General features: G+C 40.6%; 3 protein-coding genes across 3 annotated transcripts; 2 read left to right on the forward strand and 1 right to left on the reverse strand.

The window, feature by feature from the left end:
- Positions 1–6,573: 6,573 nt before the first annotated feature.
- LOC114756729 (uncharacterized) lies at positions 6,574–8,800 on the forward strand. Its single transcript, XM_028945662.1, has 4 exons — positions 6,574–7,496; positions 7,585–7,737; positions 7,952–8,357; positions 8,493–8,800. Exons 1-4 carry the CDS (start codon positions 6,645–6,647, stop codon positions 8,798–8,800), a joined length of 1,719 nt encoding a protein of 572 aa, XP_028801495.1. The 5' UTR covers positions 6,574–6,644.
- A 529-nt stretch (positions 8,801–9,329) lies between these two features.
- Positions 9,330–10,292, forward strand: LOC114756730 (uncharacterized). The gene is made up of 3 exons (XM_028945664.1): positions 9,330–9,590; positions 9,677–9,780; positions 9,867–10,292. The coding sequence occupies exons 1-3, from the start codon at positions 9,330–9,332 to the stop codon at positions 10,081–10,083; spliced, it is 582 nt and encodes a 193-aa protein (XP_028801497.1). The 3' UTR covers positions 10,084–10,292.
- Positions 10,293–10,755: 463 nt separating this feature from the next.
- On the reverse strand, positions 10,756–14,088 carry LOC114756731 (uncharacterized). The gene is made up of 3 exons (XM_028945665.1): positions 13,933–14,088; positions 13,089–13,459; positions 10,756–12,999 (listed from the first exon to the last, which is right to left on the reverse strand). The coding sequence occupies exons 1-3, from the start codon at positions 14,086–14,088 to the stop codon at positions 11,040–11,042; spliced, it is 2,487 nt and encodes an 828-aa protein (XP_028801498.1). The 3' UTR covers positions 10,756–11,039.
- Positions 14,089–14,608: the final 520 nt, after the last annotated feature.

The following is a 14,608-nucleotide window of genomic DNA, read 5'->3' on the forward strand; positions in this document are numbered from 1 at the left end:
CAAAGTATGTTCATATGGTTTGTGTTCATTACAAGCCGCCAAGCTACTCTGCCTCCATGTGGATTAAGCTAGAAATCTATTCATCATGTAATTACGGGGGGAAAAAATAGAAAGATGAAAACTGAGAGTTCCTTTGAGCCAAGGTTGTCTTTCTCGTCATAGTATTATGCAATTGAATGTGTTTATGTATGTAAAAGATTCCAACTTTTTAAGCTCAAATTCTCTACTGAGCATAGTAATTCATACCCACATACCGAACGAAAAGGTGATAGCGGGTTGCTATAACAAACTTTACTTGCCCAAGAGGCTAAAAACTAATTATGTTGTACAAGAGAAAAAGACTCTCTCCTCTATATTGCACATTGTCAGATTCCTTCTGGCTTCCCTTTCTCAGTAACATGTGCTCATTCACCGAAAGGCCTAGCTAGCTGATGAATAATGATCACGAATTGATACAAAGATTATTATTCATGCAGGCTTTTAATGAATGACGCAAAGAAACCCATGCTTAATCGTAACCCCACAAGAAACAATGTTATGATTCGTTGCTTTAAGAGGATCCGTTCATGATTATGATCAAATGGAATGCTAATCCTTTTCTTTTACATAACCAGTCCAACCCCTTAAGATCAACCACCCAATTACGACCCATTTTTGTATCCTGACCCACTCACCTTCAATCCGTAGAACTTCCTATGAACGCTAACCCTACTAACTGCATGAAGGCTTCCATTTGTACAATGTGACATATAGTTACTGATAGCAGGGTTCTTTTTGCATCGTAGTTTTGAATCCAGTTAGAAAATATTTTCTTCTTTCAGTAAACAACACATACACATGACAGCCATTAAATCTAGGGGATTTAAAAAAAAAACACACAATCAATCACAGCAAACCAGAGGAAAAACCGATCTCAAAATACAGAACAGGAAAGGAAAAAAATTTACAGCACCACAAGACTTCAAGCGAAGAAGAAGATCGGCACACTTACATGGATGACAGCAAGAAAGAACGCTGGAAGTGATGGACTAAACACAAAGATGGATGCTAGAAGCTAAGTCAGACGCTCAAAGCTTTTCTGCTCAGTGCTGGTGATCGAGAGGGAAAAGTAAAATTTTCAGAAGATTGGGGTGGGTTAAATTGTTGTGGGTTTCAAAATGAGAAAGTTTATATATAAAACAATTCGCCAACCTTGCCAAAAACACGTGTGGCTTCATTGGTGAGGGGAGTATTAACTTTCACCAGGTCCCCTGTTCGAACCAGCCAGATGACAATTTAATTATTTTTAACCTTTTTGAGCCAGAATGAATGTGTAAAAATGGGGATTTGTCAGATTCGAACACGGGACCTCCATATTAGAATAAACAGACTTGGCCAGCCAGGACAATGAATTTGATTGAAACCATCAACCAACAGAAATATATATACATATAATATGCAACCGTATATGTTTTACAAAATTTAATTAATCACATTTTAAATAAAAAAATATAAATAGTAATAATATTTAATTAACTATATACATGATTTTATTATCTATATCTCTCACACATTTTTAATTAATTATATTATCTCCTTCAATAATTTTATTTCTCAATCCTCTCATACATATGTTCATCATCAAATATTATTATGTCAATTAAGTATGCTCACACTAATTTAATTATAATAATCTCTCTCATATATTTAATTATGTTATCTCTTTCAATTATAATATCCTTCTCTCTCTCTCTCACACACACACACACTTTCTCTCTTCCAATAATATTTACATCTACCTCTCACACACACTCTATCCTTCACTATTTTCCCCATCGCTCAAACTTGCATACTTTCTCATGCATGCCTCCATCTCATTTCTCTCTCATGCACAATGTTTTTCTATTCCATCTCTCAAGCATTTGGATATGGTATATGCGTTTTATACACACTCCAAACTTTCTTCCTCTCCCTTTCTCTCTCAAACACCACATTATCTTTCTTTTAGTCTCTCTCTAACACAAAAATACATAAAAAAACATTAATTATCAAAGTTACTTAATTACACAAATAAAAGATTATAATATAAACTTTTTACAAAAAATCAAAAATAAAAAAAATGTGAAAAAACTTTCAGCGGCGACTGAAAGCATGCTTCAGTGGCGACAAAAAGTGTCGTCACTGAAACAAGATTTAGCGGCGACAAAAGGTCACCGCTAAAAGCATGCTTCAATGGTGACATAAAGTGTCGCCACTGAAAGAAACTGTCGCCGCTAAAAAGACATTCAGCGGTGAGGATTCAAGTCGCCGCCATAGTGTACACTTTTGGCGGCTACAAATTTTGTCACCACTGAAAGTTACAACTACAGCGGCAACAATAAAAAGTCACCACCGTAACTATCACTTTTGGCGGCGACATTCTTGTCACCGCAAAAAGGCCTGACTTTTAGCAGCAACACTTCTGGACGGTCCAGATTGAATTTTATTTTTATTTTTATTTTTTAAAAATAATTATTTTAATAGGTATAGGATAAAAAATAAAGATAATCTCCTAACTATCATTCTTTAAAAATATATCTGGACGGCCCAGATGGCTCATCAGGTGATGAGCACCGGGTGCTCATCACTTGATGAGCACTGTATACGGACCCCATATTTTCAGCTGTGAGACTTTCAGCGGCGACTTTTTTTGTCTCCGCTGAAAGTTGTCTCTGAAAGTCCAGTTTTTTGTAGTGACTGTTCACCATTGTAGCTACTGCATTGGAGTCGCCTAGCGCATTAGTGATAATGCCTTGTTCCACCAGCAATTCCACATCTTTCTCAGTGTTTATAAGAAAATCTAATAAAAACATATACTGACTCACATGATGATTCACAGCTTAATGGCATTGCTCAAATGCCATCACATTTCTAATGTGCATTTCTATCTCATCATATACTTTAAAGGGTGCCATTTCCAACCCACCGTTTCTAAACCATAAGTGAATTGAGCCTTTTCCTTTCATTGCCCTAAACTTTAACCCTACTTCATGTAGCTGACTAGCACTGGGCAAATGTTCCACTACCTCGCTACTTGTTTCCGACTTGAAGAGGCTCTCTTTAGTTGGTGGCAAGAAAAACTCTCTTATTAGATCAGTGAAGTGCTCCACTTTTTCGATCTCTACGATGGCATTATTTTCTAATATGTCCACTTTCAAATAACTAAAAAATCTCAAGGTAAGTTCCGAAAAGGGAGTTCTTACGCTTGGACTTGCCATGTTGTACAGTTCTTTCAAAACAAAGAATGGAATTTGATTCTCAAGTAATATCAGGTCTCCACTTATGGCTCCTAACAACCACGGCTTTAGTAATACATGATCTTCAACTGTCCACTGCTGGTCTGACTTTAACCGAAGAAAGTACTCAAATATGAAGCACGAGTCGGTTATAATCATCTTCGAGAATTGGTCACTGCTCATTTTAATTTCCTCTGCATAACGTTTTTTTTATTCTATCTTCCAATCGTGTCAGGGTTCCTAGATAATTCTCCAACAACCCATCAATACGAACCCTTTCAAGGAACTTCTTGAGATATGTCAATTTGAACTTTTCCATGTATCCCAATCGACTTTCTCCATGGTGATATGGCCCAATTGAGACAACACTAGGAGAGTAGGCTGCTTCGTTTTTCTGCGAATAACATGGGGAATTTTGTAGATACAACAGTTGAATGTTAAAGGAGGGCGTGGAGTTTCTAGACCTATAGTAATCTCTCTTGCCAAACATCCGATCCTATCCTCTGGGGAACCTTTCCCTTCCTGCCTTGGAGTTGCTTCATCCATAGCTTCAATGTCTGCCATGTTTTTGTGTGAACCTTGAAAAGAAAACAGTTGAATTCAATTTTAGGTCTGAATTCCCCAGGCAAGAATTTTTTTTATGAAGTGTACTATTCATGTTAGATCCTGTGTTTTCGTAAGCTAAAATTTCAGGATTCAATTCTTTAACATAATTTTGAATAAGAAAACTAGGTCAACAAACATAAAACCTTTGAAAAGATTTTCAACTTTTACAAGAATAAAGGCCCGTCTAATAGGAAGAATTAGAGAGCAAAGGGACGGGAAAAAAATGATGAATGAAAATAATTTTTGAAAAACAATGAAGTACCGAACATGCTTCTAACCAATCTAGGAAAAAAAATAAACCTCTCCTTCATCATCGTTCAGGACGGTGGATATCAAACCAAAGAAAATGGATTATGCAACATATCATACTTAAATCAAAATCATTGCCATAAACTCAGAGATGGGGTTGTTTGTTTCAGCTTCTCAGAAGTACTTTCACATAAGCCAAAACAAAACTCATCTCATAAACCATAAAATCACATTCGAAGGACTAATTCCAACACTCTCATGAACATACCAAGCGAGCTAAGCAGTGGATGGAAGGCTAATTTCCTTTTCCTTTGGCTGACTTTCAGCCTAACCAAGAGGCACCAAATGGAAAGGCTATACACGTGATTATCAGGACATGAAAAGCATAGAATAAACAGTTATCAAGCAAGGAATTTCTGGCCCCCAAAAAAAAAAACAGAATTTAGCAAGAGAGCAGATAAAGAACCTGAAGAACTGCTGTCTCCAAAGAAAGATGATACTGTGTTGTATATGGATGAAATCAGACACTACAGGTGCTTCTCCGAAATCTGGACACTACAAGAAGATCTTACTAGATGACATAATTTGCTCATTGATAAGAGTTCAGTAAACAAAAATGATCTGACTTTTCAAAGGTTGTCCCGTGTTATAGGTATTTATTTACCCAGATTTTCCAAGTCTCTCTCTGCTCCGTCACGCTTCCAAGCTAGTCAAACTTGAAGAAGAATCACAGTAATACAGCGGCCTCTCTTCTCTCTCCCTGACTCACGCTTGAAGAAGGCTCAGTAGCATGAACCAGCCCCCATCTCTAGCATCCTTGCGCAGTCCGTCGAGCTCACATTCTCGAGAAGAAGAAGAACATAAGCTCTCACTCTCTCACCCTCCTTTTTGACTTTAGTCGCGGTCTTCCAGCTAAATAAAACTACGAAGAATAGCGCGCCCCAAACCAGACAAATGGGCCCATTTGAAATAGTTTATAAGTAGCTTTTCAATCATGATTTGCAGAATACAAGATAAGTATACAAGAAGAGTTTTGTCTCGGTTTATATGAAATGTACTTATAAGTAATTTTAATCAAGTAGGGCCAATAAAGATGTGAATAGCGAAAATTTGCTGTCTCACGCGTTTCTTCACTTTTTTGTGTTAAGCCTCACAGCTATCAAGAAAAAAAAAATGTAATGGCGAAAGGAGAAGAAACAAATAGAAGGACAAAATAAAAGAAGGGAAAATGACAGATAAAGAAGGCTGAAATAATAAAATGCCAGAATGGGAAGCTAAGCAAATGTATTACCAGATAGGGAAGTGTTGCCTGATTTGGGATTATGCAAATGTTGCACAATTACAAAACAGCCCCTGTCAGTCAGCGTTTGAAAGCGGAGAGAGAGAAGGCGCGCGCGAACACTCCTGCACTGACCGTCGTGCTTCCCGGTTTCTCGCTTCCACCATCCCCATTGTTGCCCTAAAAACGCCGGCAAGCTGGACAGTTGAGGACCCCGAAATAGTGTGTGCGTAAGAGAGCAGAGGAGTTGGAAGTGGAAGGGCGTGCTGTTCGAAGGGCGAACGTGGTCGCGTCTGACTGATTGTGTGGAAAGACGAAGGTTGGCGCACGGTGATTCACCATTGCAGTTAACAAGCATCAACAGCATTTCAGTGAGGTAAGTTCAGGCATTTAAGTTTCGTGCTGTGGTCGACGTTTCTGGGTGAGTCTGGGAATCAATGATAGGGCAATATTTAGATATGACGCGATGAAGTTTGTGAATGACAGGAATGGCGATTAAGGGTTTATGCTGAGTCGCTATGGCAAGCTATTCTGTTTTTAATAACGTAGTTGAGAACTGGAAAAATGGGTTTTGAAATCAGTAGGAAAATTGTCTGATTGACTGGAAAAATTATATGAACAACTGGAAATGACAATAACATACTGGTAAATGACTATGATCGAACCTAAAATGACCATATTCATAGTAATGACCTTACTGTCTGAATGAGTGGAAAGATTATATGAATAAACTGGAAATGACAATACCAAACTGGTAAATGACTATGAAGGAACTTGAAATGACCATATTCATAGTAATGACCTTACTGTCAGACTGTAATGGCCATGTTGGTAATGACAATGAATTAAGTGGGAATGACCATATTCATATAATGACCTAACTGTTAGTCTGTAATGGGCATATTGGTAATGACAATAAGTTAACTGGAAACGACCATATTCATACCGGCATCCTTACTGTCACTCTGTAATGGCCATATTGTAAATGACAATGAATTAATTGGAAATGACCATATTCATAGTACTGACCTAACTGTTAGTCTATAATGGGCATATTGGTAATGACAATAAATTAACTGGAAACGACCATATTCATACCAGCATCCTTACTGTCACTCTGTAATGGCCATATTGTAAATGACAATGAATTAATTGGAAATGACCATAACGAATCTGGAAAGAACTAGATGTGTAGTAAATGTATTAAAATTATGATTTAATGATGGTACCTTGATGACTTTGCAGAACTATACGAGATGGTGTTGGAAGAAGGGGAAGGGTCCACAAGCAAAGGAGTCCACAGTGGGCTTGTGTTGTTCAGAAGGGAGTATATGGCTAAACGAGGTGAGAAGTGTAAAAACGCAAGAGAAGAAAAAATTGAAGTGGGGAAGGCATGGAGGGCCCTGAGTGAAGAAGAGAAAGATAGGTATAATGAGAGGGCAAGGAAAACGAAGCCACAGAAAGGTGAGAAGAAGAAGTATGATGTTCCCTTGTACACCCGGTGCTCATTGCCCGGATTTCTATCATTGGCTGAATATGTGAAGAAGAACAGGCGGTTGAGGCAGAAAGTTCAGAGGATGGGATTTGGGAACTTGCTTAATGTGAATGTGAAGCAACTTCCACGTGATCTACTTGTGTCATTGTTGAGATGCTATGACCCACCAACGCATTTTTTGACCATTAGAGGGCAAGGGCAGGCAATTGAGGCAAAAGATGCGCATGAGTTTCTAGGTGTACCTGACAGTGGGGAGGAAGTGAAATCTGATGTTAGTGAGGATGACCCGGAATACAAGAGGTTGAAGGACACTTATTGGAAGGTTCCATTTACCCAGATACTGAAGAGGATATTATCTGGGGAAGAAAGCGACAATTTTGAGTTCCTATTTATGCTTTATACAGTTGGAGCTTTTCTATGTCCTGGGTCAAGCACAACTGTACATATACGTTTGTTGAAAGTGATGCGTCACACGATGAATGGGTTTTGGAAATATGATTGGTCAACGTACATAATCAAGAACCTGTGGAAGGAAATGGGAGACTTTGTGAAGATGACAAAGAAGAAGAAGAAAGGAACCTGCAATGTTGGAGGGTGTCTTTATTTGCTGCTGGTAAGTCAATATTTTTCTTATGGTTCACTATATTTTTGTCTTTTGTTATTGTTGCAGAAGTGTGACCTATCTTTATTTGGTTTTGCAGCTGTATTTTGTTGAGCGTTTCCCGCTGGGATTGTCTGTTGACCGGGGTTCAACAAGCGCCATTGAATATTGGACCGAGGAGAAGATAAAGGAGAGGGTGGAGAAAGAGAGAGGCAGCAGCATGGGAATATTGCATGGAAGCAGTGGCAGCGAGGTATACTCAGCAGGACATGAGGACAGTTCAATTTTGCAGTCTTTAGATCCGGTATGTGGGAACTTAGAAAATATACGTGACCTGAGTTTAAGTCAGTCTATTAGCAAGGTTGATACTTGAGATGACAAGACTTTATTTAGAAATGACCAGTGAGATACTGGCATTTGATAACAGTGAACAATTTTTTTGATATCTTCATTTACTGTGTATGCAGGCATTGAAGGAGTTGAGGGCTCGTTTTGTGAAGAAGCTTGAAGAAAGCCAGAGGACGTTAATGAAGGCTCTTGATGATGAGCTACTCAAACTGCAGATTGGATTGAACGCCAAAGTTAAGGGGATGGGGAATGAGAATGCCACTGCTAAAGAAGGGGTTGAAACAGTTGGTGATGCAGCTGGTAACGATGCTGAAGAAGCTGATGATGTTGACCGAGTGGTGGAGGAGATTGCAAGAGAGGTTGCAGCGGGAAGTGCAGATGAGGAACTTGATGAGGATGAAACCAGCAAAGGAGATGATGAGAAGGATGAGGATGAGGAACAACATGACCTTCATGACAGGGAAGTCAGTGATGATTACATGGTTGAGGAGGTGGAAGAAGAGGGTGACCGTGATGGTCATGGAGGTGATGACGACGACGATGAGGATGAGGAGGAAGATGACCATGATGACAGGGAAGGAGGTCATGTGGTTGATGAGGAGGAAGATGACCATGATGACATGGAAGTCAGTCATGATTATGTGGTTGAGGAGGCCGAAGATGATGATAAGGAGGTTCGGGATTCAGATGATGAGGGTGAGGAAGCTACACATGTACTGACAATGACCCCTACCAATGTTCCTTTGCTGTTGGATCGAGAATGGGTGAGCAGTGACAGTGGGGAGGAAGGAGGGCCTGAAAAATCGATTGACCTTAGGAGGTCAACAAGGGCAAAGAGTTCCACAATTAAATCTCCGTGGATAGAATTCAAGGCAGCTTCGAGGACGAAGAGGCCAAAGGAGGAAAGGGACATCTTTTTCACTTTAATATCCCGTAGACCCAAGGGAGAGGAAGAGGGGAATATGTAAGTATATCCGTAGCTAGTGTTTTGTTTTTAAATGACACAGTGTGCCCTGAAAATGACAGCAATAGGATTGAAAATGACAATAACATACATGGGAATGACAAGTATTGATGTCCCCAACACCATACTTTCTGTCACTGACATCTGACAATGTTTGCAGGACTGTCATCAAAATGTTTGATGAAGATATAGACCGACAACAGCTGTTTTCCCTGGGTGGAGTGAACAGAGTAAATAACAGGGTATTTTAGAATGCTCTGTCCCTGCACCCACGATTATGTTTGATAATGTTTGGTGAGATTATTGTACCAGAATGACGTTTTCACTTGTGTTCTGTAGGTGCTTAATTTGGTGTGCAAGGCAGTGATGGAGGACATGAAGGCAGAGTTGGGGCCAGGGAAGAGGCACATTTTCGATGTTGATTTCATGGTGAGGTTGCATAATTCCAAATGCAAATACCAATGACAGCAATTGAATTGGAAATGACTTGTTCTCTGTTAATGGATTAACAATTTCATGTCATGCAGAACATGATGGCACATGATCCAACCTGGAAAGCCCAAAAATATAAGAAGCTCTTTCTTCCTGAGTTCCTTGGCTACAACTTAGCTGAATGTGATTTCATAATTGGTCCTGCTCTTGTTGGCCAACACTGGTTTTGCGTTGCCATTCAGCCTAGCACATTGGATTTCCACGTAATAGACTCCATGAGGAACCATTTCGGAACCAAGGACAGAAAGCAGAAGAAGAAGGTTGTCATCAAAGACCCAGTGGAAATGGCTGTGGATGATTGTGTAAGAAAAAACTCATTATCTTTACCCTAGTTTTTGAACTTGGAAAATCATTAAACTTTCTATGTTGGTCCTGAATGTTGTTGCAGAGGAAGAGGCTCAATATTATACTGGACTTGGTCAAGCCAGGATTGGTTGGGAAAAAGCCAATGTCTCCCATGATATTTGCAGAAGTTCCCCAGCAGAATAACCTGTCAGTTTTGTCAAATTCGATTTCTGTGGGGTAAATGCACATGTCAGATGTGTTAACTAACTGTGCTGATATTGTTGCGTCCACAGGAGGGATTGTGGGGTGCACTGCATGATGTGGCTGAGAAGATGGGAACCTGGTGTGACCCTTACCTACACAGAGGAAGAAGTTGCTGGCTTTCGTCGTGACCTGACATGGTGGTTGGTCAATCATGAACAGAATGAAAAACGTGACGAGGCATTGGCCCTTATTCGACGACCACAACCAACCAAGAGCACAAAGTCCAAGAAAAGGCGTCGGTCTTAGGTGTCTCGATGTTAGGGTCATAATTCACTTGTCCTCTGTTAGATTGCTGTATGTAATGTGCATTGTAGGCTGACCAAAAATTTACTGTGTATTGTTATGGTTAACAGAGATTGGTGTCCATAAATGTATGATAGTTGAGAACCATGATGCCAATTTATTCCCCAGTGACATGAATGAATCTGGTTTTAACCACACAAAAACAGATGATGACAACAACCCCATTGGACATGTGCTATTGGTTTTCATTTTTTGTTCAGGTCACTAAATTTTACTTCAATATATCCTGTTGGTATCCAACAGAAAATGACACGAAGTGAAGCGAATATGACAGCGATAATGACAAGGATCACCTGGTCTGATTTTACAACATCAGTTCAACACGGCTGTCAGCTTATGCTGATAGCATCACTGCCAATGACCAGAACAAATTTAAAAATGACACGAAGTGAAGCGAATATGACAGCGATAATGACAAGGATCACCTGGTCTGATTTTACAACATCAGTTCAACACGGCTGTCAGCTTATGCTGATAGCATCACTGCCAATGACCAGAACAAATTTAAAAATGACACGAAGTGAAGCGAATATGACAGCGATAATGACAAGGATCACCTGGTCTGATTTTACAACATCAGTTCAACACGGCTGTCAGCTTATGCTGATAGCATCACTGCCAATGACCAGAACAAATTTAAAAATGACAACAAGTAATGCGCCATTAACAAAAGCTAACATCCCCATAACAGTAACTTCCTTTCATGTATTCAACAAGTGGACATTAAGATACTAGCCACACTTAATGCTCCGTTATCACTGAAATTTCTATCAGCTTACTTACAAAAAAATGTCTCCACCTAGCTCCTAACTACAACCCCAGTCCCAAAAAAGTTGACAAGGGCGGAGCATACAACTATGTACACCAAAAAATGACCCATCCCCACTGTACTCGAAACTTCATGATGGGTTAGGATTTCTGCAATTCCTCCTTGTGTGTCCAGGCTGGTGGCATCTTCCACAGTGGTATATCCGTTTGTTCTGGAACTGTGATTCATCCCTGTTTACTTTTGGCCTTCCTGGTGGTCGGGATGTCATGGGAGGTAGCAAGAAAACTTGCTCACTGACATTTTCTATTCTATAGTAGTCATTTGGGTGAGGCATGTCTGTTGTTACCACAGGAATCATACTGCGAGCATAGATCTTTTCTTGTGATGACTTTTTATAGCAATTATCAATATAATCATAAACATTGCCGTGCACAATCTTGATGGCAGCACAAGCATGGGAACAAGGGATCCCCGTCATTTGCCAAGATCTGCAACTGCATTGGTGTAGTCCAAGATCAACCCGATGGTCTCCACGTGATGTTGTCACCTTCACTCTTCCCCCACCATAATTTTCAGCATACATATGGTCAGACCCAGCCACCATATCCAGCACCTTACTCTCTATATTTGGACCAACGCAATTCTTCCATTTGGTCATACCCACATAGGAGGCATGCAGCTTTCTTGCAACTTTATCTCGGTGCTCATAGATCAATTGGGGTACAGTATGCTTTCTCTCATTCACCATCCATGCATTGAATGATTCTGCTATATTGGTTGTAATATTGTCCCATCTTTTATATGGGAACCTACTTTTAGCCCACCTATCTACATCCCCATGATGAATAAGCCAATCAAATAGCCTTGGAGAAAAGGATCTCATGTCATCCATTGCTGCCTCAAATTTCTCATCCGTCCTTGCGTATGCAATTTTATCCAATAAATATAGTGCATCCTCCTTTGATCGGCCATTTGTCCTTGTTTGCCCCTTATTCATTTTCATAACTTCTGAACTAAAATTCTCCTTGATGTGTCTATAACAAAAGGCATGCCTTTGACCCCCAAAGATTGATGCCACTCCTCCGATGATAGCATTGTGTCGATCTGATACAATCGTTACTTCCACAGAACCCAGGATTTTTTTTATCATATAGAAAAACCACGTCCAGTCATCTAGTGTTTCTCCCTTCACAATTGCAATTGCAAATGGCAGCAGCTCGTTATCTGCATCATAAGCTGAAGCTGACAACATTGTCCCCTTGTATGGTCCGCTTAAGTGAGTTCCATCAACATACATAATATGCCTCGCGCCACCCAAGAAACCCTCAATGCATGCCCCGTAGGCAATGAAAACACGCTCAAACCGGTTCCCAATAGCAGTCCATTCAGCCACTGATTTTTCATCTGTTTCCTTTATCCTTTCGCATAGCCATGGTATGAGCATGTATGATTGTTCAGGCCTGCCATATATGTCTTCCAGTGACTTCTCTCTTGCTCTATAAGCCTGTTTATATGTTAGATCAATCCCATACTCTCGTTTCAACCTCTTCCTTATCTCAGAAGTGCGCTTGTCTGCATGATCCCTCATCTCATCAATTATTATTGATGAGTTCAAACTAGCTCTTCCACTATGCATCACGTCCAAGCTATCTTGGGCAGAATGAACATGCCGGTTTATAAATGTCGTCACTCGTAGCACATCACAACTCTTCCCCACATGATTTGCACATAGCTTCCATGGACAACCCTCAACTTTACACCTTATCGACATGAATTCCTTGCTATTCCTCATATACTTGGCCACAAACTTGTTTGCAAGTGCAAACTTGTATACAGACACCCGAAATACATCTGCACTAGGAAAACGTTGGCCCACTCCTGTTAAAAGTCCCCTCCATTCCGCATGAACCATCTCACTACCATCCGTATCTTCAGCTCCGATAGATTTATCCACATTAGGGGGCCCACTTATTTCATCATTGTCACATTCACGAGCATTTTCTTCACTGAGCCAGCCATAATCACAACACAAACTAATGGGAGACGCATCCAGTTCCGTTTGCTGTGACATGCCCATGAATCTCTCTGTTCTGCATTCATAATGACAAGACTCGTTAACACAAATGACAAGAAGAAATTCATAAATGACAACAAATAGTTAGGACAAACTTCCACTTACATTTCTACATTGTCCCTTGGTTGGGGACCCACTTGTCTTTTTTCGGCGACATACACATGACCGCTGTTCCCATTGTATTGAAAGAGGTTATACATTTCAGCATTGTCATGAAGGTCAATCAATGTCTTCTCATCAAAGGCCACTGTGTACTTAATGTCATAATTTCTTCCATCGCCACCAATCCACTCAGATATCATTAGCCTCAATTCATCAAGTGTCAGCCCATCCTTAATGCTTCTTAACCTCACGCCACCTCCATTATATCTCACTTCACCTTCACCATTTGTCACAAATTTCCCCCCACATGAAAATAACAGAACAGCTCCTTCCCACAAGATGACCCAGCTTCGAAATTCATTTATCTTCATTACCTGCACTGATAACATAACAGAAGTCGAATGATTATATGACTTAATACCATCATCATCAACTTACACGACCAACTTAGGGTTTGACACATTCATGCTTATAATTTGCAACAAAACAATCATTTCTTTCCTGTCCACACTAATGCTTCATTTTCTCAGAATCAATCCACTCCATTATTCGAATCTCCCTCCAACATTGTCCATTTATCTGACACTAATCACTCTAACCCACTTGTGACGCCATCAAACCCCTCTCCCTCAGTGTTTTTCCTTCCCCGTGCATTCACCCTCTGATCACCGTCCTTCCCCCACACTTTCTATATACCCACGCCGTCTCCATGCTTCGCCACCCTCTCCACCTCAAAACCATCCCCACATCGACGACATTGCCATCCAACGGGAAGAGGAAAATCAACCGGCGCATAAAGGAGAGGGACAAAAGACACAGGCGAACAATATAGTCACTGGATACTAACCTCGCTTCCGTCGTTCAGTTGTTGCTTCGCGCGTTCATGCTCCCACGTTCGTGGTCCCTCCCAACTTTTTCCTCCAGCTCCCACCACAACTTGCACACTTCCACCGGTCACTTTTTCGGTTTGCATATGAGGGGCTGTTTTGTAATTGTGCAACATTTGCATAATCCCAAATCAGGCAACACTTCCCTATCTGGTAATACATTTGCTTAGCTTCCCATTCTGGCATTTTATTATTTCAGCCTTCTTTATCTGTCATTTTCCCATATATATTGATGACTCCATCTCCCTAGTTAAGTTGATCAGCCGGCCGCGAAAACAAATCCCCGCTTTCCATCTTCGTTTTCTGCATTGCCTCTTCCAACCAGCGGCCCACTGCTCCACTGCGAAGCTTGCAGGAGATGCGTCTCCAGTCTTGCCTCTTCCTCTTCGTTTTCTGCAAGTCGTGCGTTCTCCCAGTCCGTCGTGCGTTCTGCCCTCTCCCTCTCCAACTCGGCTACTCCACCAAACAAAGGAGATCGCCGTTGAACCCACGGTCACCTGCATGCATTCTGCAATTCGTGCGTTCTGCACTCTCCCTCTCCCAGTTCGTCGTGCATTCTTCCTTCTTCGATAGTTCCACGGAATAAGGTAAGTTCGAGAAATTTGTTATTCTATATGTGCTGCAAATGGAATGTGG

Source organism: Neltuma alba, unplaced genomic scaffold (assembly GCF_004799145.2).
Source record: "Neltuma alba isolate B1F8T4 unplaced genomic scaffold, ASM479914v2 tig00010466_pilon, whole genome shotgun sequence".
Taxonomy (NCBI): domain Eukaryota; kingdom Viridiplantae; phylum Streptophyta; class Magnoliopsida; order Fabales; family Fabaceae; genus Neltuma; species Neltuma alba.